We start from the raw sequence: 25,234 nt of genomic DNA on the forward strand, positions 1-25,234 counted from the left end.
ACCACAGTACAGAGCACCTCTGGTTGGAAAATAGTTCAGAAACAATAAACTCAACAGTTCTGGCTGGGACTAGCAGAGCACTGTCTTACAATCCAAAATGTGTGGTTTGTCACATGTTGATGTGCCCATGGGCACAGCACTTAATCCCAAGTTGTAAATTGATCAGCATATCAGAGTATGAATGTGAGTGTGATTGGATCTTTCAGAATCAGTCTCCTTCAATCTGAGTGGATGATTATTGACCCAAATCCCATAATGAGCCATTAAAAAAAACAACAAGATAGGAACATTATCACAAGTACATTTATTTTCTGCTCTTTGGATTTATGTGTGTAGCAACTAAAACTTTCCTGCACCCCTCCCAAACTCTTTAGGGGAGAAGGGGTGCTGCTGATACCCCTCCCTTCTTAGGGGCATCAGCACCTAGTGAAAGAAAATGGATGAATGTTACTAGGAACCTCCTGATGGTAGTTGCAGTGAAGTCCAGTGAAAGTCTGCTTTCATCCAGGCCATCAAAGATGAAGAGCAGTTTGCAGACAGCCAGCTGCTCTGCTGGGAGCTTCTGGAGTGTTGGATGAAAACCTGGAGTAGCGTGAGAAGACTGTGCTGCTGATCTCTGATCAGGTTCAGCTCCCTGAACGACAATGAGTGCTGAGCCATTAGCCGTCTTTAACACTTTAACATCCCACATTCTCTATGTCTTAGCTGGGAAAGCTAAAACTGCTGAAACTTTTAACTAGGTGAACTAAAATTTTAAATTAATGACAAGAACAAAACTTATTTCACACTTTTATTCCCTGTTTTAAATTAAAACTAAATCAGAGCAGATAAAGTAAAGCTGCAGCATCAACAGAAACAGGTTAACATTCAGAAACAGATTAAAACCAGGCTGAGTAAAAACACACTCCTTCATGTCTGCACAAAGCTTCAACACACACAAAAACTCCTGAAGGCACATTGGTGGGAAACACTTTTGCTACGAAACCCCTGCTCCACCTCAGAGCTGCTAACACCACAAAAACATGAAGGAAGCCTCAAAAACTGCTGATCTTCATCTCTTCAGAACTTCATCAGAAATCAGCTGAAAGAGACAGAAGAAGAATTGATGACGATGGGAATCGTTGTTGTTTGATGAGCAGAAACTTAAAGACCTAAAAGCTATTTATTTATTGAGTGATTGTTTTTGCATGTTCCTTTACAACAAACTTTCTGTTTACCTGCTTGTAAATTGAGGTCTGTTATGTTAGCCTTTGTTTTTGGCCCAATTCACCATTTTTTTTAAACATTTTTGATTTTTTGTAATAAATTAAGAATATTTTTGAGCCATCCACTGCATTTCTGGCTGGTCTCTGTAAATCCCTAACACTGCTGATGGTTGATGCTCAGATCCTAAATCTGCTAATTGCACAGGTTTTAATAGCTGCTGTTAACCTATTAAAACTGTTTCATATGGAACAGCAGTCTGAGATGCAGCAGCCGCCCCTAATATTTGGTTCTAAACACTGAAAACTGTTCTGTCTCTAAAGAAAGACAACCAGTAAACAACAGGAGCAATAGCATCTGATAAAAATATGAAAGTGATCTTGTCTCAGCATGTTCTGTAGTTAAACGGTTAAGTTTTAATTCTTTAAAGACAGGTTTCCGAGGTTTTAGAGCTGGATACAATTCTGCAGCAGAGGTTTATCCATTTTTAATGTCAAAGGTTCAGATACTTTGTTTTTCTGAATAGCTCAGAGTTGACAATTAATCATTGTCTTTAACAGCAGCAGGGCTCAACAGTTAGCAGTTAGCCTGCAGGTTAGAGACTGAGACAGCAGCAGATAGATGGGACAAGACCAGAACCAGAGGAACCACAACAGAACCACAGCAAATCAGTTAAGCAGCTCAGATTTGGTTCATTAGCACAGTGCAGATTCAAGGAATTGGATTCTCTAACCAAGTCATTTCATTGAGGCGCAAACCTGGTATGTTCAGACTGGCCACTAGGGAGCAGCATTTGCTTCAGTTAAGCAAATACACTTTTCTTCATGGCTCAACTTCCCAAAGTTTAAATGTAGCTCAGTGTGGGGTTTCTCACCTGTTTTAGGGTAATTGTGATGAGCTGAATCCAAAAATCACATTGGTTTTACTCAATCAGGTCAACTTTCTGAGCTATGGATGCAACATGAGCATCAAAATGCATTTTCACATGTGGATCAGTTTCCTGAGGATCAATGAGTGAAGAGCAGGAGGAGAGACTCCACCAGGACCAACAGAGACAGAGAATTTAGCACAATGAAGATATAATGTTCAATTACATGCACATACTTAGTGTTTATTGGGCAATTTACAGAAATCAAATTTTGTAACATTGAACTAACACACTCTGATAGAACACATGTTTTTCTCCTAAAATCTTTTTGAATGAGAAATATTAACAGAAATTAAGCGATAATTTAGTCAGAAGATCGGATTGGAATAAAAACCTGACCTGATTCAGAAAAATGGATGTCATTTTTGGATTCAGTGGAGCAAAATAGTCCAAATCCAGTAGAAAAAACATAAATGACTCCAAAAAATATTTTTTGTAATCTGCTGATAAATGAACCGTCTGTTCCTACTTCTCCCCTGCTGGACCTTCTCCAGGAAGGGCTGCGGTTGGTTGGTATTTTAACTGACAGACCACACCAATCGATCGGTTCATCATTACCTTCTGATCAGTCACATCATTTCCTGTGTAGACTGCAGTCACTTTTTTCAGAATCAGACTCTTGGAATCTGATTCCATTTGATCCAAATGCCATAATGAACCATTTAAAAAATCCCAACAAGATAAGAAAGTCATCATAAGTATGACGGTTTAGCTGTAGCAGCTAAAATTTGCCAGCAGGGGGCAGCCTGCACCAACCGTAAAACTTGGGCTTTAACTATCTGCTGTATGTCTTTGGGTACGCCCACACAGTAGCTGCAGGTTGGAGGTCAAACTGCTCCAAATAAGTTCAATTTTCAGTCAGTAGGAGGATTCAAACTGCACTTTAATCTGAGATTCTGCACAACAAAATCATGAGGCTGATGGGTTCTTCCTGACTCTGGTCCCACCAGCACAATGCCTTTCTGTCACCTTCATGCAAACATTTGGGTCCATGAGCTCCGTCCATGTCTGCATTAATGCAGCTGAGCTTTAGAAACAGAGGTCAGAGTGCAGGATGAGGCAGTGTCTTCAATAAGTTAGAAACAAGAAAGAAGGACCCTAAAAGTTCCAGAATGAAGAGGATTTGGACCGAGATTCCTGATACTTTGGAGAAGTGGAGCTTCATCTCACAGACAGCGCCCAGCAGGAAGAGTTTCCACAGACAAACTAAGGTTGATTATCTTCATTTGTTAAAAATCCGTCCAGATATTTTGATTTCCGCTGGACATTCAAGAATGAAGGAAAACATTCTGGGCTCAGTGACTGAAAAAGGTTTGGATGGGAAGCAGCTGCAGCGTTTTCCATCGCTTCATCACTGCTGATGTTTCCATGGAAACTGAGTTTTCTGACGTGGTTTGGGTCTGAACTTTAACTCAACATCATGCAAGAAATGGAAACTTTTCCAAAAGGCCAAAACTGAGAACAAGAAAAAAGAAGTGAATCCTGTTTCAGCTGCTTCCTTTTCCAGAAAATGATTTTGATTTGTTTATTCCGTCCACGCAGGACTGACTGCTTTATGGCTATTACTCAGAACTTTTTATTGGTTTAACAGATTTAAGAACAACACTCAGAACGATACAATCGTTCAAATGTTGAATCTGTTCACAGATTCAAATGTTGAAGCTCTAGATGGGCCATAGCTTCTGTTCTCTTCATCCCCGGTTGGGTTTTAAGTTAAATGTAAAGATGCAGCAGACTGAATCCTGCTACATTTGGCTGAAACCAAGACCTGACCTGTTGGATTCGGGGCGGGGCCACTGGGTCATCAGGGGGCGGGGCCGCTGGGTCATCAGGGGGCGGGGCCGCTGGGTCATCTGGGGGCGGGGCCGCTGGGTCATCAGGGGGCGGGGCCGCTGGGTCATCTGGGGGCGGGGCCACTGGGTCATCTGGGGCCGGGGCCACTGGGTCATCTGGGGGCGGGGCCGCTGGGTCATCTGGGGGCGGGGCCGCTGGGTCATCAGGGGGCGGGGCCACTGGGTCATCAGGGGCGGGATTAAAGGGTCAGCAGAAGCATCACCTTACCATGTCCTCCTAACAGTCTCTGCTCTACAGACAGGTGAGGTCAGAGGTCAGCTCTATCCTAGAAAGATAAAGGTTCAGTCTGTCAGAAAATGCAGCTGGTTTTGAGGAAATCCTGGAGAATCCAAACGGACAAACCAATGTTACGATCTGAGTTCAGTCTCCAGTTCAAATCTGAATCTCTGAGGCTGTTTTCTGTCTGATCTGCCTCTGAAACTCAGTCTGAACTACAGAACCAGGTTTTGTCCTGTGGAGGAAATCAGATCCGATCTAAGAGCCGCGGATCCGATCATTTTCCCACAGACTCAGAGTTTTCCTGATTAATCCAGAACATTCCCAACTGAACATTGAATGTTTGCAGATGCAAAGAGAAGCAGCAGGAAAACTGAACAGACATGGAGGAGACAAGATGGCATCCTGAGAGTTTATCCTGATAGGGTCAGGGGTCAAAGGTCAGGGGTTAAACTCACCTCTGCTCCTCCATCAGTGCCTCCAACTTGTTGGATTCATTTTGAGCTGCAGCTGCAGCAACATCTGGAACAGAAGAAGAAGAAAGTCAGAGCAGCTCAAAGATCAGCCAATCAGATGAGAGGACAGAAGTTGCTTGGATCTGATTGGTTCATATCCAGCTTCCTGCAATTCAGCCTGAAACCTTTTCCAGACAAATGCAGCTCAGCTGAGGAATGAGACTGAGGGAGACGAGTTCAGGAAGACCTGGACCAGAAAGATGAAGACGTCCAGAGACATGTCTTCATCTGGAAGAGATGAAGACATGTCCTCCTGTCTGTCCTTGCAGCTCATTCTGCTGCTCCTCAGCGTCTGCAGCTTCTAGATGAGCCCTGCAGCAGATGTTTGCTGCAGTTAGAGCTGCAGCGTGTCGTTCAGGCGGTGCGGCATCACCTCTCAGACTGAACGTCCTCTCAGCGTCCAAACGTCCTGAATGTGGAACCTGGTCTGAGCTGCCGTCGTGAACAAACATCAACATTAACTCCGCCCACAATGATCATCTGGAGCCACGTTTCCCTCTTTTTAAAGACTCAAAGTCTAAACATGTTTTCTGTATCGATAGTGAAGGTGTGGAATCGGTGGAAGTAATGACAGCATGCGTTTTAAGATCATTTAGATGTCAAGTTATCTCAATATTATTTATTTCAACAATGCACCCATCATTAGTGTAAGTTTAGCTGTGATGCTAATTAGATTCATGAAGCAGATTATTTTATTAATGCTGCTATTCCTCAAACTGAGTGAAAATAAATGGTTTTGAATGAACATGACAGCTAAATACTGAAAAACTCCTTTTATTCAATATGAAATCAGTTAAAATTAAATCACATATTTTTTTGAACACTAAAAGATCTCTTTACTTTTCTAGAAGCCTCTCGCTCCAGTTTTACAATAAAATATTTTATTAGGATGTGTACCTACCTACTTATGTAAATAATTATTTATTCATCAATATTTATAGATTATTTGTTGTAATCTGAAGTAATCCTATAATTCAAAGTTATCAAAATATAGGCACAGAATTTACCATTTCTACAGTTGTACCTAAATTATACATATTCCTTCCTAATACCGTTTCCTTAGTTTCCTGATGTGGCTAAAAAGCCTCAAATTACCCAAATTAGAAATAACTTGTAAATTTTGGTCACATGTTGTCTATTCTGATATATTACATGCAGAAAACATAAGTAATGGTAAATATTTGTTTTTATTGGACAACTTAGCTCAGAGTTATGATCATTTACGGTTCATTGCTCACTTCCACTTCCATGAGGAACGAGTAGTTCCCTCTCCGACCACTAGGTGGAATCACAGCCACTCTGAGTGTCCTTAGTGTGAGAGGAAGATGCAGCAACCAACATCTGTAGTAGCCAAACATTTATGTGCCTCCCTGGTGCATGAATTTTTATTTTTAATCTCGTAAAAAATTAGGCTCAGAACTTCTGAATACCATCTACCTCCTAAAGTTCTGACCCGTTTCATTTGGACCAGTACCAGGGCGCCGAGGACAGAGCCCTGAGGTCCACACCCTGAAACGCCTCCTACCGTTCAGAGAGTTATGCTCCGGTTCCGGTTCCTCTGCCACGAGCCCTGTGGGTCCAGAGACCGTTTCAGCTGCTGGTTCTGGTCCGGACTCATCCACCTTCTCAACCTCTGGTTCAGGTTCTGGTTCTGGATCAGAAACCTTAACTGGTTCTGGGACAGAATTGAATTCTGGAGCTGCAGCTGGTTCTGGTACAACAGATGAGTTGACTAGAGTAACTGGTTCTGGATCTGGTTCTGGTACAGATTCCACAGCTGTTAATGTTTCAGAGACAAGTTTCTGAGCTGCTGTCGGTTCTGGGGAAGGTTCCCTCACATTCTGCTTAGCTGGTTCTGGTCCTTTAGCTGGTTCTGGTTCTGTAGCTGGTTCTGGTCCGTTAGCTGGTTCTGTAGCAGGTACTGAAACTTCTAATGGTTCTGGAGATGATTCTTGTATTTTGTTTGGTTCTGGAAAAGGTTCTTGAGCTGGTGCTTGTTTGGTGACTGGTTCTGGTAGATTCACTGGTTCCAGTACCGTCACTAGTTCTGGTGCCGCCTGGAATGGAAACAGTTAGCATCGGACAGTTAGCATTGGACAGTTAGCATCGGACATGCTAATATGAAGCAGCTGCAGCTGCTTCAAATTAGCATTTTGCTTTGTCGCCTGAAACAGAAACCGTAGAGCGGGTTCTAACAGATCCGGACCCGTTTGGACTCATGTTTGGATATCAGCTGCTTACAGAACCAAAATATGTAAAAATAAGGAGCAGTGAAGCTGGAAGTAACTGGATTTGGATAATTTAGACCAGGGGTGGTCCTTTAGCTGGTTCTGGTCCTTTAGCTGGTTCTGGTTCTTTAGCTGGTTCTGGTTCTTTAGCTGGTTCTGGTCCACTGACAAGCTGAAAAGGTTGTTGCTGCCACCAGGGAGAGAATAAAACATGCAGGATGCCGGGCCTCCAGGACCGACTCTGGACACCACCGTACCAAACCCCGGATTCTGAACTCAGGTTCTGACCGATAACGGACCTCCAGACGGAACCGCTCTACCGTTACAGGCAGAACTTAAAAATCAGGATGAAAAAAATTCAAAGCTGATTTATTTTGTTTTAAAACGCGACCCGTTCTGAGGTCAGAACCGGGTCCTCTGAGGTTCTGAGGACCCGGTTCTGACTTCCAGAACATCTCTGAGGATCATCTGCTGCTCCTCCAACTAAAACCGGACCTCCTGTTCAGAACCGAACCGCTGCAGCTGTCGGCGTCCTTCAGGAAGTGAAGTGTTTTGGGATCTGAGCCGCCGATCCGATCTGCTTCAAGTAGAACTTCAGTTGAACAGTAAATCTTCCCGGTCCAGTTTTAGACTGGACCCAGTGCTGGGATGGGCTCCTCCCCCCAGTCCGGGCCGGGTCCAGATGGGTCCAGACGGAACCAGAAGGGAAGCGGTGGGATTAGGTCACCTGGGCGTCTTAGCGGCCGTCTCAGATCGCTGCCAGTACCAGCCCCTCCTCCCCTCATGACCTTTGACCCTTGTCCTGCTGAGGCCTGCTGAGTTTGAGACGTTTTCCTCTCTGCAGACTGATGGCCTCAGATGGTTTGACCATCTGAAGACATTGCTGATGTCTTTCTGCCTTGGCGCTGTGCTGCAGACCATCTGGTTCCTGGAACCAGATTCTGAACCTGAAGCAGAGAACCAGACATGAACGACATCCACAACAGGAAATGACATAACTCTGTGTTCCCTTCCTTTCATAAGGAGTTGAATCTTTTCTTCTGTTCTGGCTCAGAAGCCAGAATCAAAATGTTGTGAGTTTATTAGTTTAGCTTCTTTCTGTTATCTTTATTAGTGGTGAAACAAAGTGGACCTGCTGGAGCATAAAAGGCTCTTTTGAGTGGAAAGGTCGCAGATCTCTGGGTCATCGCAGCGTCTTTGTTCTCAGCCCAACTTCTCCGCCACCGCCGTTTCTGATGCAGACGCTTCAACAGGGAAACGTCTCCATGTTCCTGCAGAGCGCCTGACTTCTCCCAACGACTCGGCACCAGCAGGAGGGGTGGAGGCTGAGGTCACCGCAGAGGCAGAGGCCAGCTCTCCACAGCCATTGTGGAGAGCTGGTGAGCGTCCAGCAGCGGCTGCCGGGTCAGCCAGAACCGGAACCAGCTCAGAGGAAATACCATCAGAGAGGATTAAACCGACACGACTGCTGCTGAAACCAGCAGCTAGCTGAAACATTAGCTGCTGAAACAACTGAAAAAATTACTGCTGTAGAATTTATCTTGAAAAATTAGCTTAGAGGAAGCAAAGAGCGCTAACTGTTTTCAAAGATAGCAGAAATGGCAAAATGCTAAGCTATCAGTGGATTAGCAGAGGAGCGCCTTCCAAAGAAATCAGGAAGTTTCTTCAGACGTTTCTCTCTTTGGGTCTGAAGAGTTTGACTCTCCCAACAGAACCTCAGAACCTGCAGGAGGAAAAACTGGGTCAGAATGTCAAATATGACAGGATCCAATAGAGATCCTGATAACGTTATCAGGAGGAGCTGCTGCTGACGTTTCCCCCAGAAGTCCAACATGTTAGTTGGAGCGGCTCCATGTTTCCTCCATCAAACCTGCAGCCTCACGTCTCCAAGGATGGAGAACCTGCTGGCTCCCAGTGACGGTAAAAACAGGCATCTGGGCCGACCGGCTGCTTTATCGGCCTCATTTAGGCTGCAACCGGGTCGCAGCAACGCAGCATCTGGAGCCGGACAGAACCTGCTGCTGGCCTCAGTTCTCTGAGGACTTTGGACCTGACCTGGTTTTGGTTCTGGGAGCTGCATTCAAGCCAAAAAACAAAAGAGCTGAGAGAACAACCCGCCTGTGTTCCTGCTGCACAAACGACCTTTATGGAGCCACTGAGAGTGGATCTGCAGCTGCTGCAGGCTGCACAGCAGAGACATCGGCCGGGTGACCCGGGGGGCCCGGGGGGCCCGGGGTCCGACAGCCTGGGGGGCTGACAGTCGACAGCCTGGGTGCCCGGCGGTGGGAATCCACCAAACTCCAAAAATGGGAACGAAATGATCAATGATTTGATCAGAGTCTCTCTGGATGACTCAATCCAGGCTTTTATTTTGAAAGTGCCTGTACTCTGTGAGGCTCTTATTTTGAAGCTGATTCAGAGGTGAGATCATACCTGAGGAATCAGAACCGTTACTGTTCACCTCCAACTTGAGTTTAAATTAAAAAAGACCAACATTAATATCAGCCCGGACTTCTCTCTCCCAAAAACACGAACGAAATTAAAACCTGCGGAAATATTTATGAATTATAAGAAGCTGCAGATTAGAACTGTTTAAAGTTTTAACGTTTTTATAGATTCCACAGTGTTTTAATCAGATCAGTAAATACATCAAAGATCAATCACAGACTCTGACCTTCACTTTCAGCTCCGGGACGTCCCGCTTCTTCTCTGTTGGTTCTGGTTCTGGTCCCGGGGAGAGCAGCGGTTCTGCCGGCGGTCTGGACGGAGGAACATCGTCTCCGTATCCGACTTTGGGCTTGTTGGTCCCGGCCGAGGAGGAGGAGGGTCTGTCGGGCTTCCGGCGGAGCAGCGATGAAGCCAAATAAACCGCGATCACCGTGAAGAGGACGGCGGGCAGGAGGACGGCCGGGTCCAGGTCCATGGTGGTTCCGAAGAGCGGCGGGTGTCGACCAGGTGGGACCAGGCGGACTCTGAGCAGCCTGCCCCCCCCGGAGGCTCGGTCTGACCGCGACAGCTGATGGGAGCTTCAAAATAAGAGCCTAAAATAAACAAGCTTCTAAATAAGACCTGAAATAAATAACAAACTTCAAAATAAGAGCCTCAATTAAACAAAGCAAACGACTTCAAAATAAGAGCGTTACACAAATATGGACCAACTCTCCCTTCAGATGCTCTTTTCAAAATAAAAGACTGGAGTAAAGAGAAGAACTTTCAAATTAAAACTTTTCTTTCCTCCAAAAATAACAAAAGTTTAAAATAAGAAAATACTTCAGCAAAGTGTTCAACGTGTTTCGTTTTAAAAAATAAAACAGTTTGAGAATGTGGTTCAGCTTTTATTTTGTAAGGCTGCAGGCCACAGCAGAACCTCCCATCTGGGTCAGAAACTCTGAGATCCAGATCATGTTTGGGTAACACTTTATTTGAAGGGGTGTGAATAAGACTGACATGTCATAAACATGATGAATCTTTATGTTTATAACTGGTGTCATAAAGTGTCATTCAGTAAATAATGACCCTTTTAATGCAAAGTTGCTCTAAAAGTCAATTAAAAGTGCCAACTTTGCATGAGTTTATAAATTATGATTTAATGCAAAGTTGGCATTTTTAATGGACTTTCAACTTTGCATTAAATTGTCATTATTTATAAACATTCATAAAGACTTCATCATGTTTATAACAGGTCATGTCAGTCTTATTCACACCCCTTCAAATAAAGTGTTACCCATGTTTGAAGTCTTTTTCTTTTCTGAAATATTTAGCAGCAACTCAGAAAGTCCTTAAAATATATTTATTTATCCAGGTAGAAATATAATAAATATATCAGTTTTAGGAAACTTTTACTTTCTGGAGCGATTCTGAGGTTTGTTGTTGTTTCTGTAAAGAGCGGCGTTGTGTTTTACATTTGGATTCTTGATTTTTAAAGTTAAAACAATCAGCTGCTAACTCGTCTCTCCCTCTGCTGGACCGCAGGTTCCCAATGTGCGGGGCGGGGCCCCACAGGGGTCGCAAAATGACTTTCAGAATAACAGTAATGGGACTCATCAGGTCTAAGGAGGAACAAAAAGATTCAGTAAATCATGAAATATTTTAGAAATAAATGTCTCATTAAATGATGCAATATAAATTGTACATGAAATAAATGCATTTAAAAATATAATTTACTGTTTTTTGAATAACAGAGAAATGTGTATTTTTAGGGAGTCAGCAGTCTGGTGTCAGCTTGAGGCTGAAAGATGAATCTGTGTCCTAGTCAAAGCTCATAGATGAGCCTTTGCTGTTAACCTTTAAAAACAGATCAGTTTGCTTTTGAATAATGAACTGAGCTGATTGATAACGGACCGGCACAACACTGCAGAACTCGGCCGGTCCAATCTCCAGGCTGGTTCCGTTCTTTTGTTTGGTCCAGAACCGGGCCGAGTCCAGCAGAACCTGCTTAACGAGCCTCAGAGATGCTGAATATTGTCATGGTTACGGGCAGGACAGTACAGACGCCGACAGCAGAACTTTTCCTCTGAAATTCTTTATTTTAAGGCCCAGAAAACAGATCCGACAGTCAGACAACGCTAAAAGTGTTTCATAAAAACCAGGAAACCACGTGACATCACTTCCTGTTTTTGGCACAACTGGAGCCCAGAAGCCGAGGCTCGGCTGCAGCGTTCAGGTGCAGAAGGCCTCAGTCTAGTCCAGAAAGGTCAGAGTTCACTAGAGCAGCATCCATCCTGGACCTTTAGTCTACAGAAGCACCTGAACGCCTCATCAAACGGGTTTAACAGTTAAAGGTGGCAGGTCACCCAGGGGTCACGACCCCAGGGGTCACCGGGACGAGCAGCGCTCCTTGCTGGCGCAGTCGTCCTGGCTGGTGGAGTCGCCGTTGGCCGCCGCCCCGCAGGTCCGCCTCTTCTTCCTGCGGTGGGACGCGGCGTCGCCCTCGGAGCCCGACTCCCCCTGCAGGACAGACGGAGAACAGGAAGTCACATGACAGGAAGTACGGCGGCTCGGATCGTCGGATGGCGTTCCGGCCTTACGTCAGAGTCGGAGTCGGAGGAGCTGGACGAGGAAGAAGACGAAGAGTCGCTGGAGCTGTCCGACGCGATGCCGGTCGACTCCTGCAGGTCGACCTTATCGGCCAGCGCCGCCAGGTCCGGACGCTCCTGCTTCAGGATCCTGGAACACACACACACACACACACACACACACAGGATTGATGCAGCGCCACCACAGCAGAACAAAAAAAAAAAAACCCGTAAAAAACAAAACCTTCGTCCTCAAAGAAAAATAAAACTGAACCTTTGGAAAGAAAACAGGAAAAATTAGAAATAAAACCTGAGTTAGCTCAGGTTTATAATAAAGTAATAATAATAAATACTGGATGCTTTTAGAGGATAAAAAACTAAGTAAACTTTACACAAATAAGGAGAGACAATATATATAAAATACTGTAGATCAGAGTTTCTCCACCCTGGTCCTCAGGCCTCCTGTCCTCCATGTTTTAGCTGTTTCCCTTCTGCCACCTGGATTGTATCTCTGGGTGATTAACAGGATCTGCAGCTCCTGATGGTCCTGCAATCATTTGGATCAGCTGTTCTGGAACAGAGGCTCATCTAGAACATGCAGAGCAGGGGGGCTGAGGACCAGGTGGAGAAACACTGAGGTAGAAACAAAAATTAATTTAAAACAAAAAGGTAAATTATTGAATTAAACTGAATGACATTAAAAGGAATGAGAAGAATAAAAAAAATTAAAATCAGATTAAAAGGAAAAAAATTAAATAAGCAATAAAAGGAGAATTAAAAAAAATCTTAAAACTAAATAAAATTGTGAAACAATAAAACGAAACATTACTTTTAAAATATGAGTAATATAGTAAAACTTGAAAAATAAATTAAAAGCTAAATTTAATTTCAAATGTGATAAAAACTGAATAAAAATCAAAGTAAAATAAAACATGCTAAAATAAAAACCTAAAACAAAGTAAAACTTTTATAATGTAGTTTTAAAAGCCAAAATAAAACCAGTTTTTTATTTTGTTACCCTTTCATGTTGTACTTTTATTTAAAACCTTTAAAACAATAAAGTCTCAGATGTGTGTGCGGCGCCGCTCTCTTACCGGTACCACTTCCTGGACAGTTTGGGTCGGCCGCGCACCGTCTTGTGCCAGACGATGGGAAAGTTTGTGGTGCTGGCGAAGTTCTGCGTGACGGCGATCGTCGTGTCCAAGTTAAGGACGACGTGCCACCAGCCGCCTGGAAACCAGTCAGTCAGTGGAAACCAATATCAATCAATATTGTCATTGTCTCCTCCATTGATCAATTAGTGATTGATCGATGGAGGAGAACTGTTCTCCTCAGCAGAACTGATGATTCAGCTGATCCAAATGACTGACGGTGTCTGAGGTGGATCAGAACCGGTCCGATCAGCTTAGTGTTTTATAAAATTACATTCTGAATGATTATTTGATATTTTGGCTCAGTAAAAGTCAGCGGCTAAGCTAACGTTGTGCTGGTGATTTCAGTGACAGAATTTGATGCTCAAACATTTTTTTGTTTAAATCTGAACGGATGGAGTTTCACACAGAACAGAACCGGACTGACCCGGGACGAAGACGGTCTCTCCGGGCCGCTGCAGCACCTCCAGCGGCCTGAAGTCGGGCGGCCAGGTGTGCTGCTGGGTGCGGGGGTAGACCACGCTGAACCAGGTGACGGCCTCGTCCTGCTGGTTGCCGCCCTCCTCCCGGGTCACCTTGATGAGCTCGCGCGGCGTGTTGGTGGGGAACAGGCACCAGCGCTTGTGGCCCTGCACCAGGGCGTTCCAGGCGCTGGTGCCCAGCGGGTCGATGTGGATCCCGGTGCCGGAGCGGGCCGGGCCCATCACAAACCACCTGAGGGGTCAGTTTGGTCACAGTTATGACAAGAAAAGACACAATTCCTTATTTTTTAGCAAACTGTGGCTGCATGGCAGAGAAATTACACACCCACAAACATTTATAATATTTATTATATCCTTCTTTAGAATAAATGGGATTTATACCACTAAAGTGATCACAACAACCACGTCTAATCAGAGTTTTAGGGCGGCACAGGTTGCAGTTTTCTGGCTGATCGAACCTGTTGAGTCTGATTTAGGCCGATACGATTCTTTAGTCTGAAATGTTGATAAATAAAGCAGGAAAGTCACCGAGTTGGCAACAGCAGGGCGAATATTAACTGCAAACATTCAGTCATGACTGGGTGGGTGGGGCTAACCATGTAGGCGGGGCTAACTACATCGGCTGGGCTAACTCCGTATGCGGGGCTAACTCCATGGGCGGGGCTAACTACATGGGCGGGGCTAACTCCGTATGCGGGGCTAACTCCATGGGCGGGGCTAACTACATCGGCTGGGCTAACTCCGTATGCGGGGCTAACTCCATGGGCGGGGCTAACTACATGGGCGGGGCTAACTCCGTATGCGGGGCTAACTACATGGGCGGGGCTAACTACATGGGCGGGGCTAACTCCGTATGCGGGGCTAACTACATCGGCTGGGCTAACTCCGTATGCGGGGCTAACTCCATGGGCGGGGCTAACTACATCGGCTGGGCTAACTCCGTATGCGGGGCTAACTCCATGGGCGGGGCTAACTACATGGGCGGGGCTAACTCCGTATGCGGGGCTAACTACATGGGCGGGGCTAACTCCATGGGCGGGGCTAACTACATGGGCAGGGCTAACTACATGGGCGGGGCTAACTCCGTGTGCGGGGCTAACTCCATGGGCGGGGCTAACTACATGGGCGGGGCTAACTACATGGGCGGGGCTAACTCCGTGTGCGGGGCTAACTCCATGGGCGGGGCTAACTACATGGGCGGGGCTAACTACATAGGCGGGGCTAACTCCGTATGCAGGGCTAACCGCACGGGCGGGGCTAACTCCATAGGCGGGGCTAACTCCATGGGCGGGGCTAACTCCATGGGCGGGGCTAATTCCAGCAGCTGAGGACAGTGGGTGATTTTTAATCCTTTGCTGAGGTGGACATGATCTGTTCACATGGAAGTATTGGCCCATCATTGATCCCTGAAATTAAGGAAATTGGCAGTGATAAATCAGTGGACCCCTACAATATTTTCAAAGGTATGGACATGTATTGATACACCTTTACTGAACAGTGGAGAAAAATAATAATAATAATAAAAAAAACAATCCTGACAATATAGAGAGTTCTTGGGGTTTTTAAATATCATTAATTAAAATTGTTAAATCAAAATCTTACAAGAATCATAAACGATACAATAAATGCCCTGTTTGAAGGTGTAGGGTCAGCTGGGGGCTCACCTGTACGGCGGTCTGCGTTTCTCCCCAGCGAACTGGAACAGGTCGTCCCTGAAGAAGAGCGGCACTTCGTAGTCGTCCAGCAGCTTGCGGCGCTTGGCGTGTTCGCCGTAGCTGCTGTCGAAGATGTAGAGCGGGCTGTCGTCCCGCGTGGACTCCAGGTACTCCACGTAATACTTCATCTTCAGCTTCACAGAGTAGCCGTCGTTGTCCTCACCGCACTTGAACTTCTGGTTGCGGTATTTGCGTTTGAGGCGCTCCAGCGTCCATTTCTCCCGAGCGGGCCAGCTCTCCTGGCAGTTGAGAAGGACGACGGGTTTGTAGGGGCGCTCGAAGCGGGAGATGAACTCCTCTGGAGAGAGGCGCAGTGCGTCCACACGCTCCACGTTGTCCTGCAAGACAGGAAGTCCTTCAGCAAGGGAGGCAAAACCACAGGAAGTAAACCTACACGGCTGGTCTGGTTCTGGACAACATGAAGCTTCAGTTCACTGCTGATTAGGTCTGTCGCAATAAATCAATTAATCACATAACAAATTAAAACAAAATCAATCATTTCCATGATTTATTGTTTTTCTCCTATCAAAGACTGGGTGATAAAAGTCTTCAGTCTGCTGCTTTGGTCACAAATAAATCTTATTTTTACATGACAATTTGTTTACAGATTATTTATGATTCATATTTTAAAATGTTTTCCAGTTCCAGTGTTGAATGTTCATTAGAAATTCAGGGTTTCCCCCTGGCGGCCCACCATGCTTTACTAGACCCCCCGCCAGGCTAAGCCTTCTGTTTTTAGAAAATTTAATAATTATATATATATATATATATATATATATATATATATATATATAATTTTTATTTAATCCAGATTGAAAGCGTCTCTGTTGCTGAGTGATTCACTGGTGGAGAAAATGTATTTCTAAAAGTAGTTTATAGGTTATTATTTACAGCCGGCAGAGCGGACCAATCACAGCCGGCGCCTCGGCGCTGCTTGATCTCAAGTTGACCTCAGCAGGGATCGCGCTCCTTTAATCAGTCAAACTGGACTCAGGCTGACCTGTATGGATATTTACATCAACCCCCTGTGAGGAATTACGATTCTTTAGAGAACTCCACATCAAGGTAAGAGTCTAAACCCGCCGTGTTAGCTCTGGTTGAGCAGCTCTATGTGAACCACAGGAATAACTTGTAGATGATTTCAGAGCAGCGATGAGAATGATTTATCTTTATGAACAAAACATTATGCAGCGTTTCCATCTCAACACGCTGCCCAGCGTGTGGCGCTGTCTGCCCTGTAAAGTTCAGGTCTGTGTTCCTGGTTGGTCGGAGCCTTAGCGGCTAACGAACCAGCGCTAACCTCATCATGCAGGTTCAGCCAGGTGAGGAGCTTTAGCCTCGTAGTCACTTTTTACGCTGGTTTTATATTATTTTATTTTTTCCGGTTACATGATGAATCAAACGTATCAGATGCTTTGTCCACTTAGAGTTAATGAGCGAGGAGATCTGAGAAACTCGTCCCATAAACTCCAGCAACCAAAACAGTTTCTGAGACTCTTATTAAAACTCAACAGACAGAAATGTTAGAGCTGCTAAAGCCACATTAACAGCATTGAATTAAATCTCCTGTTTGTTGCTCATCTCTGCTCAGTGCAGCAGATTTAGCTCATCCTGCAGGGCCGGTCCAAGGCTGGATGAGGCCTGGGGCAGAATCTGACTGAGGGGCCCCATCAGCAGCTCTAACAGCTTCTGTGTTGGATTTAATCTGGGAGAGGAGGAGTTTAACTGACCAAACTAAAAACAATCAGTTATAATCCAGTTTATTAATTTGCAAACAGCTCAAACTCAAAGATTAAACTCAGCATCAGATTGTTGCTATGGTAACAAAACAATCTATGAATATTGTTCTTTGAACTTTTACAAAGTAAATTTGCCAACTCCTTAAAATCTTACATTTAAATGTTAAACAATTTAAAACATTTTAATTTATGCTGAAACCATTAAATCAAATTCAGCAGCATTGATAATCTCGATAAATAAATGTTACATTTATGTATCTGTGTTAAAATATCAGCATTTATGGCCCCTGAAGCCCTGGGGGCCCGATGGAGCCGCTGACTTAGTTTGGATTAGACAGAAGTGCAAATAATTGATATTAATTTTAAGTGTGTTTTTTGATTTGCTGTTTTTCAGACGAGCTGTGGGTTTAATAGTTTCACTGGCGCTGTTTTCCCTTAAAGTACAATTACCCAATAATATTTTTACTTTTCCTGGCAACTTAACATCTTTTGCTACAAAAAAACACAGTGGACCGACCGCTGGGTTGAGCAGGTTCACTGGGGGAAACCCAAAAGTTTATTGATCTTTGAGAATGTGTTCTCAAGACAATATTATTGTTTATAGCAATACTTTGTGGGACATTTTACCATCCAGTAAAATCTATTATGGTGTCAAGCCTGACTGAAGGTTCTGGTTCCGTCTGTGTGGAAAGAAACCGAAACGGCGGTTAACTTGGATCCACCTCCAGCTGTGGAGACGACCTCAGTGTTTTTAGATTTACCTCCTCCAGGATTTCCTCAGTAACAATGATCCTTTTCTTTATAGTTGTTTCATGACTGGGTTTAACCTCTGTTCAACACATTACAATACACAACACCATATCTGAAAGTGGGAATCAATAAAACATTACATATGAAGGGATTTCAAGGCCAGGGAATAAAAAAACTAAACTACTTAGAACAGTTATGCGTGTTTTAAGGTTAATAATGCTGCTATTTCTACATTCATTAACAGGCTATGTGATCAATCTATTAACTTTACCTACTTTAATTTCTCATATAAATATTAGTCTAATCGTGTTAAAGCAGGGATGCAGCAGCGGCTCCTCCAGCAGAGGGCGCGCTAACAGCGGATCCTACATTGTCTACGTGACCAGGCGCACTGTTCTCCGCGGCTAGCTGCTGTTAGCTCGGCTGGGGGAGATAAACTGACTGTTACCTTCACGGTTTGATGCGACACGTCGAAGTTCTCATAATAACCGTGTTTCATCCAGTCTAGGGAGTCCTTCAGCTCGGGTCTGGCGCTCCGCTTCGCCTCTTTTATTCTCTTCTTACTTTTATGGTTCATTTTCTTCCGGTTAGCAGTGTCTGATTAGCCTCTAACTGAGCTAACTCGGGGCTACATTCACCCACCTGCTCTCGGCGTCGCTTTAATAACACAAAACAACAACATAAACTCAAGCTGCTCTCGAACTTCTGTGATGTGTAACTATAAATGTGAGCTTTAAAATCGCAGACACACCGTTAAAGTTTGATAAAATCTAACAGCGGGACACACAATGCTTGTGAAACTGATTACGCAATTAACACCCGCCCTAAATGAGGCGGAAGGCATCTGATTGGCTGCAGCTTCAGGAAAATTGCAGTGCGCTGATTGGTGTTCGTCATCTACGAAGCATTCCCGCCCATTAATGTTATTGGCTGCTACCTTCAAGACCTACCCGGAGGTCGGAATGTTTATTTCATATTAAACGCCATCGTTCTTTATGTTCAAGCGAAATAAAGAAAAGCTTGACCTTTTTGGACGTTTAATAGTATAATATTTAGATCAGTTATTGAGCACATCAATTGGCAGATCCATCTGTTCTTCCTGCTCCAGCTAGAACACAGTGAACGACATTTCCAGTAAACATTGCGACTTTCGAGGAACAGGAACGCACCAAAAACACTGGGCGGGATTTACAACGAGACAAACACATACTCTGCTCGATTTACTAGCCAATGTAGAAAGCGGCGTGCTGCGAAGGAGAACTTACCATTTTATTTCAGCTTTCTTCTAAACTTGCTTTATTATCTATGCATTACTGCTACTGTTTTATTGTTAACTTATTGATTTATCCTAAGTGATGTTGCGATGTCTAAGCCACGATTCTATGCTAAATTAGCAACCAAAGTGACAGGTTTTGATTGATAAAGAGTTTCATTTTTGCGCATTACCAAGAATTGATCATATAATAATAATTTGTTTAAATTTATAATAATTCATACTTTTGCTTCGCATATTTATGCTAATTATGATTACCAGTGATACTTAAAAAGAAAACTCTTCATCATTGATGTTTAGCTCCTCTAGCTGACTCACACACCGGCTAATTGCTACGGAACGGACCACTCAGCTAGCCGCGGAAGGAGCTACCAGCGTGGCTGTCTCCGCGATTCTCCCATCAAAATAGCGGAGTTCAGATTCACTCAGTGATTCGGTCAATGGTTCTGTAATGGTTTAGCTTCAGGGTTAGTTGGTGGACATTATGGAGGAGAGCGGAGAGCAGGCGGGGAGCGCAGCCTGCAGAGTTTTCACCTTTAAAGACGCGAAAAGCCCAGAGGAGAGTCTGAGTGTCTGCATCCCAGAGGTTTGTCCCTGCTGCTCCGCTGCCTGTTATATCCAGGGCTCCAGGCTCCAAAAAATAATTACGAGGAAAAAACTGCATGGCAATACAGTCATTATATTACCAGAATAAAGTTGTAATTTTATAACTCCTTCACAAAAAGTAATGAAAATAAAAAGAGGAATGTTGAACATCTTGTGAAATTATCCTGCAGTTTTACAAATAGTTAAATATCTGTAGAACGCTAAGATTTTTTTCCATTAAAACAACATTTTTTCTCCTAATTTTATGATTTTCTGTTGACATTATTGCACCTACTACTATTATGACTTTATTCTCGTAATAAAAACAAAATCTCAAAGTCTGGCCTAAATACTTTCACATCAATATAAACAGATGGTGATCTCTTATTGTTTTTTTTTTTAAAGAAACATCTGCGAAATGAGAAAAATTTTCTAAAGTTTGAATTTGAAAGAAGACGATGTTAGAGCTGAGTTATTAAAAGTTCCTGTTCGGTTCTGACTGCGGTGCTCCCTCAGGTTCTGGACCCTCAGTATGGGATGTATGTGTGGCCCTGCGCCGTGGTTCTGGCCCAGTACCTGTGGTTCCACCGAGACCAGCTGAGAGGCCGGGCGGTGCTGGAGGTACGGGTACCCAGAAGGAAACCTTGTGGCCTTTGAGTTTCAGGCCAGTTTCTGACCCCGTGTTGACCCGTGTCGGCCCTCCTGTGCTCAGCTCGGCGCCGGTGTGGGTCTCCCCGGCGTGCTGGCGGCCCGCTGCGGCGCCCGCGTGTCGCTGTCGGACGGATCGGACCGGCCGCGCTGCCTGGAGAACGGCCGGCGGAGCTGCGCCGCCAACGGGCTGCGGGACGTGGGCGTGCTGGGCCTCAGCTGGGGGGAGGTGACCCCGGAGCTGCTACTGCTGCCCCCACAGGACGTCGTCCTCGGCTCGGACGTCTTCTACGACCCCGAGGGTCGGTGTGAGAGTCGGAGATGAAAGCTCGCTCCTCCTTGTCGTGGCGTGGTGTGGCTGAGCTGCTGCTTCTGCTTCCAGATTTTGAAGATGTTCTGGTGACGTTTGTCTGCCTGCTGAGGAAAAACCCGGAGGCTCAGTTCTGGACGACGTACCAAGTGAGGAGGTACGGCCGCTGCTAGCCGCTGCTAGCCGCTGCTAGCCGCTGCTAGCCGCTGCTAGCCGCTGCTAGCCGCTGCTAGCCGCTGCTAGCCGCTGCTAGCCGCTGCTAGCCGCTGCTAGCCGCTGCTAGCCGCTGCTAGCCGCTGCTAGCCGCTGCTAGCCGCTGCTAGCCGCTGCTAGCCGCTGCTAGCCGCTGCTAGCCGCTGCTAGCCGCTGCTAGCCGCTGCTAGCCGCTGCTAGCCGCTGCTAGCCGCTGCTAGCCGCTGTGAAATATTTAAATCGGCTTTTTATTTCTCAACCTCAGGTTTGACAACATTTATCCAGATTGGATTTATCAGGTGGTTTAAGTTAAAATCTCCAGAAATCAGATCAGAAAATGATGCAAACCTGCGACAGGCCAGGAGTTTGTTTTTATCAGGAGAATAAAGAGAAAAAGGTTTAAAATTTAAGGAATGAAGTCGTTTTTATCAGCGGCTCTTTGTTCTGCAGACTCCATGCTCAGTAAGTCCTGCTGCTGATAATCTGATGTTGATGGATTGAAAGATGAAATATTTCCTTATTAATAAATCTGATAGCAAAGTATAAACAAAAAGCTCAACATTCCTGGTTTTTATTTCAGATTGTCTCTTATAATTACGACTTTATTCTAATAATATTTTGAGTTTCTCTCATATTGTGAAATTATTTGCATTCAACCATAATAATAATAATATAACAATATTCTCGTATTATGTTTGTGACTATAATATTTACTGTCATGTTTTCCCGTCGGTGTTTCTAAATGAAATTTGATTTAATGAGAAAGTTTGACATCTTTACCAGCAGACCAAAGTTTCAGTGCCAGTGCTAAAGTGTCTGACCTCTGACCTCTGGTTGGCCTTGCAGCTCTGATTGGTCCCTGGAAGCCCTGCTCCACCGCTGGAGGCTGTGCTGCGTCTCGGTGCCACTGGCGGACTTCGGTGCGGATGGGTGTGAGCTGGCCGGGTCCGCCCTGCCGGGCAGCCACACCGTCCACATGATGATCATCAGCAGGAGGTCAGAGGTCGACCCGCCGGCCCAGGGGTCGCCGTCTGCTCCCAGACACGCAGCCTGTCGCTCAGCTGCTCAGGGAAAAACTGATTGAAATGAAAACATGAAGGCAGATTCAGGAAATCTGGGAGTATTTCTGGATTTGACTGCAGATTTTAAGTTTTCTCAGCTCTGTGCTTCCTGTGGCCAGCAGAGGGCAGTGTTCCTCTGAGAACATGAAAGGACTTCCTGTTTCTGAGAGACATCTTCCCTCCTTCCTGAACAGATTATCCACATTTCTGTTTCTGCAGATTAACTGGAATATTAGAAAATGTTTAGTTTGGTTTCATGCAGATCTTCCACAGCCAAACGGTAACGCTGCAGGCGGCGTCCGGTCAGTCGGTCGGCAGGCGACGACCGGTCAGTCGGTCGACAGGCGACGTCCGGTCAGTCGGTCGGCAGGCGGCGTCCGGTCAGTCGGTCCGCAGGCGGCGTCCGGTCAGTCGGTCGACAGGCGGCGTCCGGTCAGTCGGTCGGCAGGCGGCGTCCGGTCAGTCGGTCCGCAGGCGACGACCGGTCAGTCGGTCGGCAGGCGGCGTCCGGTCAGTCGGTCGGCAGGCGGTGACCGGTCAGTCTCTTTATCTGCTGTAAATAAATGAACGTCTTGCAGGTCCGTCGTGTGTTTTCTCCTCTGCAGACCCTTTAGAACAGGGGTCCCCAAACTACGGCCCGCGGGCCGGATGCGGCCCGCCTCCACATTTGGTCCGGCCCCCTGAACAATACCAGAGCATTCAGATTTTTTTTTCATTTATTGTATTTTCCGGTTTATATGTGGATTTTTCTTCAACCACCAGGGGGCTCTTTAGCAGGAAATGTGTCCTGTAAATTGTGGGGCGCATTGCTGCCATCTGTTGGACTTTTAGGGAACTGCTTGACTTTTATGTTATTTAATCAGTACGGTTGTTTGCTAGCGGTAGAGCAGATGAACACGTGTCTGTTATGAACGCTGCATTCCATGAAGCATGCCTGTAAGTAGCAGCTTATACTTCAAAACGAGCCTTTATGTTAATATATGAGAAATTAATATGTTAAAGTTACTTTCCCTCAATGGAATATATACTAGTCAGTCCCAGTGACCGTTTCACTCATGGGTTTTGCCCCTGTGCTTTCTGGGTAGAAACGAATCCCCCCCCCTCAATAATTTCCGGCCCCCCACCAGAAAAGGGAAAAGTGGCCCTCACAGGAAAAAGATTGGGGACCACTGCTTTAGAAACTGTGGAACCTGATCTGGGATTATCTCTCTGGTTTCAGAGTTTATAGTCAGACACTCGGCCTCCTTATTATTTGCTGTGTTGCAGAAACTACCAGATGAATTTGTCTTTCTCCTCATCGTGTCTCATCCATCCCAAAGCTCAGTTGCTTTCATTTCTGTTTTTTGTGACGGACCGACATAAAGTCCCACAGATGTTAAAAATAGTTTTTACAGAAAAAGTGAACAGTGTTGCTGCATTTAATGGTCCTGAAGCTGCACTCAGCTTTACTAGAAACTCTTCATTTACTGGAGAAACTGAGTCGTTTCACTTCACCGTGTTTCCCTCTTACTTCAGTGACATCTTCAGATTCTGTAACAAACATGATTTTCCCAAAACTGCCTTCCGACGGATTTATGATGAAAAACATTCATGAAGCAGAACTTCGATGTTTCTTCCTGCTAATCTGCAGGATGATTGGAGTAAAAACCAGAACGAGACAGACTGCTGCAAAGTTTTTAATTTGGTTCCAACAGGATGGTTTACAGAGCAGAACCGGGTCCAGAAACCACCAGAACAATCTTTACAGTACCGAGCAAAACCCAAAAACTCCCAACCATACAAACATTTCAAACCATTTTATCCAGGAAACTCGACGTGTTTCCCTTTGAGATCAGTTTATAGAACCAGAACAGAAACATTCAGATGAAGGAGTAAAACCTGACATCCAGGATCTGAGCTTCGTTAAAAACTCGTTAACGTTCAGAAGGAGAAACATTTTACCAGAAATAAAAATAACAGGAAGTTCTCACATTTCAGCTAAACTGTTAACTAAATGATTAAATGTTCTGGATGAATAAAATCGTATCATCTGATCTTTAAATACATCAAATAAAGGTTGAAGCAAACAGAATATGATTCATATGATAAATGAGAAGCGACAGCCTGGCTGAGCTTGGAGCTCATCGGATCAGAACCGGTTTGTGCTTTTCGGTCGAACCGTTTGGACCTGATGAAGCTTCATGACGTTACTCTGAAACGTTCATGAGGCCTTTAGTGACAGCAGACGCAGCCGTTTCTATCAGCTCTTTCCCACAGCAGAACAGGAAGTATCCGACTGCGATGGCGACGCAGCACAGGATCAGCACACAGACTTTTGTTGGCAGGGAAAAGTTTCCCCACTTACATCCTCCTTTCTTGCTGTGAGCCTCCAGCATCTTGTGGGTGTAGCAGGTACCGCCAGGCCGCTCGTTGATTTCCTTGATGACTTTCTTGATTTCTTCTGGGACATCTTTATTTATTTCGTACGGCACCAGGGGGCACGGATTTATAAGCTCCCAGAGTTCTTTAGCGTTATTTCGGAGACTTTCTTTGAGCATCCCATCATTAGACTTAACGTTTTTAAACACAACAACCATGTACTTCAATGCCTCATCACCAAAAGTCTCTTTAATCTCCTCCACCATCTCTTTCTCATCATCCATCACTTTCTGACTCTGATTTTTACCTCCGTCCTCTGATGGGTTTTGTTTCATCACCAGCAGGAAGACATGGCGGGCCGACGTCGAGATGTACTTCTCGCCCCTTTCAGTCATCTTGCTAATATCGTCTGAGTCACACAAACTCCTGATGTCAAAGAGATCCATGTGTAATCCGTCCATGGTCACAGAGACGTGCTGGTCTTTGGATGTACAGATGTTGACCCAGCAGTCAGCTGAACGATTAGAGGATTCCTGTGGTGTTTCGTCAGCGTAATGCTCGATGTCTCCGATGAGGCTTTTGGTGGCCTCGCGGTCTGTCCCCATCACCAGGACCCTCAGCTCCTGATTCTCTGATGGAGGAAGTGGAGATTCGGTCAGTGCGTCTGAATCACTGCTAAAAGACTCTGACCTGAACATGAAGCAGATCTGAGGAACTGCTGTAAGGCCCGTCAGGAACCTTTAATGCTGCTTAATGTTAAGCATATTTATTTAATATGTTGGTGTTTTTCTCCTTAAAGCTTCATTTTCATGTCTTTTCAAGTCGTTTATTTGAAACAATGCGTTTGAATCCTGTTTAAGGTCGACTTTACAGAGAAACAGGTTTATAGGATGAAGAGATCGAGTTCATTAGCCCTGTTTGTCTCTACAGAAAGTCCAGAGCATTTAGGACGGCTTCGACCACAGGAAGCACAAAATCAGTCGGCTGATTCAGACAGACGGACGTTAGAAA

General features: G+C 45.0%; 4 protein-coding genes across 7 annotated transcripts; 1 reads left to right on the forward strand and 3 right to left on the reverse strand.

Moving 5' to 3' along the window:
* Positions 1–4,595: 4,595 nt before the first annotated feature.
* On the reverse strand, positions 4,596–11,375 carry LOC106908197 (uncharacterized). Of its 2 annotated transcripts, XM_088007843.1 has the most exons (3): positions 9,619–11,375; positions 6,242–6,773; positions 4,596–4,723 (listed from the first exon to the last, which is right to left on the reverse strand). In XM_088007843.1, exons 1-3 carry the CDS (start codon positions 9,865–9,867, stop codon positions 4,656–4,658), a joined length of 849 nt encoding a protein of 282 aa, XP_087863969.1. In that variant the 5' UTR covers positions 9,868–11,375; the 3' UTR covers positions 4,596–4,655. The 2 variants fall into 2 exon arrangements, with proteins under 2 accessions (XP_087863969.1, XP_087863968.1); XM_088007842.1 differs by lacking the exon at positions 4,596–4,723 and having other exon boundaries at positions 5,885–6,773.
* Positions 11,376–11,450: 75 nt separating this feature from the next.
* jmjd6 (jumonji domain containing 6, arginine demethylase and lysine hydroxylase) lies at positions 11,451–18,640 on the reverse strand. Of its 2 annotated transcripts, none has more exons than XM_014974221.2 (6): positions 18,245–18,638; positions 15,257–15,645; positions 13,538–13,824; positions 13,054–13,189; positions 11,972–12,110; positions 11,451–11,891 (listed from the first exon to the last, which is right to left on the reverse strand). In XM_014974221.2, exons 1-6 carry the CDS (start codon positions 18,371–18,373, stop codon positions 11,760–11,762), a joined length of 1,212 nt encoding a protein of 403 aa, XP_014829707.2. In that variant the 5' UTR covers positions 18,374–18,638; the 3' UTR covers positions 11,451–11,759. The 2 variants fall into 2 exon arrangements, 1 of the variants encoding a protein (XP_014829707.2); XR_015763973.1 differs by lacking the exon at positions 11,451–11,891 and adding an exon at positions 12,384–12,592 and having other exon boundaries at positions 11,971–12,110; positions 18,245–18,640.
* A 650-nt stretch (positions 18,641–19,290) lies between these two features.
* mettl23 (methyltransferase 23, arginine) lies at positions 19,291–23,885 on the forward strand. 2 transcript variants are annotated; one of them, XM_088007845.1, is made up of 5 exons: positions 19,291–19,655; positions 20,171–20,275; positions 20,367–20,604; positions 20,685–20,761; positions 21,651–21,787. In XM_088007845.1, exons 1-5 carry the CDS (start codon positions 19,554–19,556, stop codon positions 21,654–21,656), a joined length of 528 nt encoding a protein of 175 aa, XP_087863971.1. In that variant the 5' UTR covers positions 19,291–19,553; the 3' UTR covers positions 21,657–21,787. The 2 variants fall into 2 exon arrangements, with proteins under 2 accessions (XP_087863971.1, XP_087863970.1); XM_088007844.1 differs by having other exon boundaries at positions 19,295–19,655; positions 20,685–20,769; positions 21,651–23,885.
* Positions 23,886–24,051: 166 nt separating this feature from the next.
* Positions 24,052–24,737, reverse strand: LOC106908200 (uncharacterized). The gene has a single exon (XM_088007846.1). It carries the CDS (start codon positions 24,682–24,684, stop codon positions 24,052–24,054), a length of 633 nt encoding a protein of 210 aa, XP_087863972.1. The 5' UTR covers positions 24,685–24,737.
* Positions 24,738–25,234: the final 497 nt, after the last annotated feature.

This window comes from Poecilia mexicana, unplaced genomic scaffold (genome assembly GCF_051168715.1).
Source record: "Poecilia mexicana isolate PSO_F unplaced genomic scaffold, ASM5116871v1 scaffold_8, whole genome shotgun sequence".
Classification (NCBI taxonomy): Eukaryota; Metazoa; Chordata; class Actinopteri; order Cyprinodontiformes; family Poeciliidae; genus Poecilia; species Poecilia mexicana.

Excerpts from the sequence above, each read along its gene's own strand:
- LOC106908197 (XM_088007842.1), bottom strand. The coding sequence starts at position 9,867 with ATGGACCTGGACCCGGCCGTCCTCCTGCCCGCCGTCCTCTTCACGGTG. Across the intron at positions 6,774-9,618 it reads TCCCGGAGCTGAAAGTGAAG|GCGGCACCAGAACTAGTGAC; the intron begins GTCAGAGTCTGT and ends TTTCCATTCCAG.
- jmjd6 (XM_014974221.2), bottom strand. The coding sequence starts at position 18,373 with ATGAACCATAAAAGTAAGAAGAGAATAAAAGAGGCGAAGCGGAGCGCC. Across the intron at positions 13,190-13,537 it reads AGAGACCGTCTTCGTCCCGG|GCGGCTGGTGGCACGTCGTC; the intron begins GTCAGTCCGGTT and ends ACTGGTTTCCAG. Across the intron at positions 12,111-13,053 it reads CTGTCCAGGAAGTGGTACCG|GATCCTGAAGCAGGAGCGTC; the intron begins GTAAGAGAGCGG and ends TGTGTGTTCCAG.
- mettl23 (XM_088007844.1), top strand. The coding sequence starts at position 19,554 with ATGGAGGAGAGCGGAGAGCAGGCGGGGAGCGCAGCCTGCAGAGTTTTC. Across the intron at positions 20,605-20,684 it reads CGTCTTCTACGACCCCGAGG|ATTTTGAAGATGTTCTGGTG; the intron begins GTCGGTGTGAGA and ends TTCTGCTTCCAG. Across the intron at positions 20,770-21,650 it reads ACGACGTACCAAGTGAGGAG|CTCTGATTGGTCCCTGGAAG; the intron begins GTACGGCCGCTG and ends TTGGCCTTGCAG.
- LOC106908200 (XM_088007846.1), bottom strand. The coding sequence starts at position 24,684 with ATGGACGGATTACACATGGATCTCTTTGACATCAGGAGTTTGTGTGAC.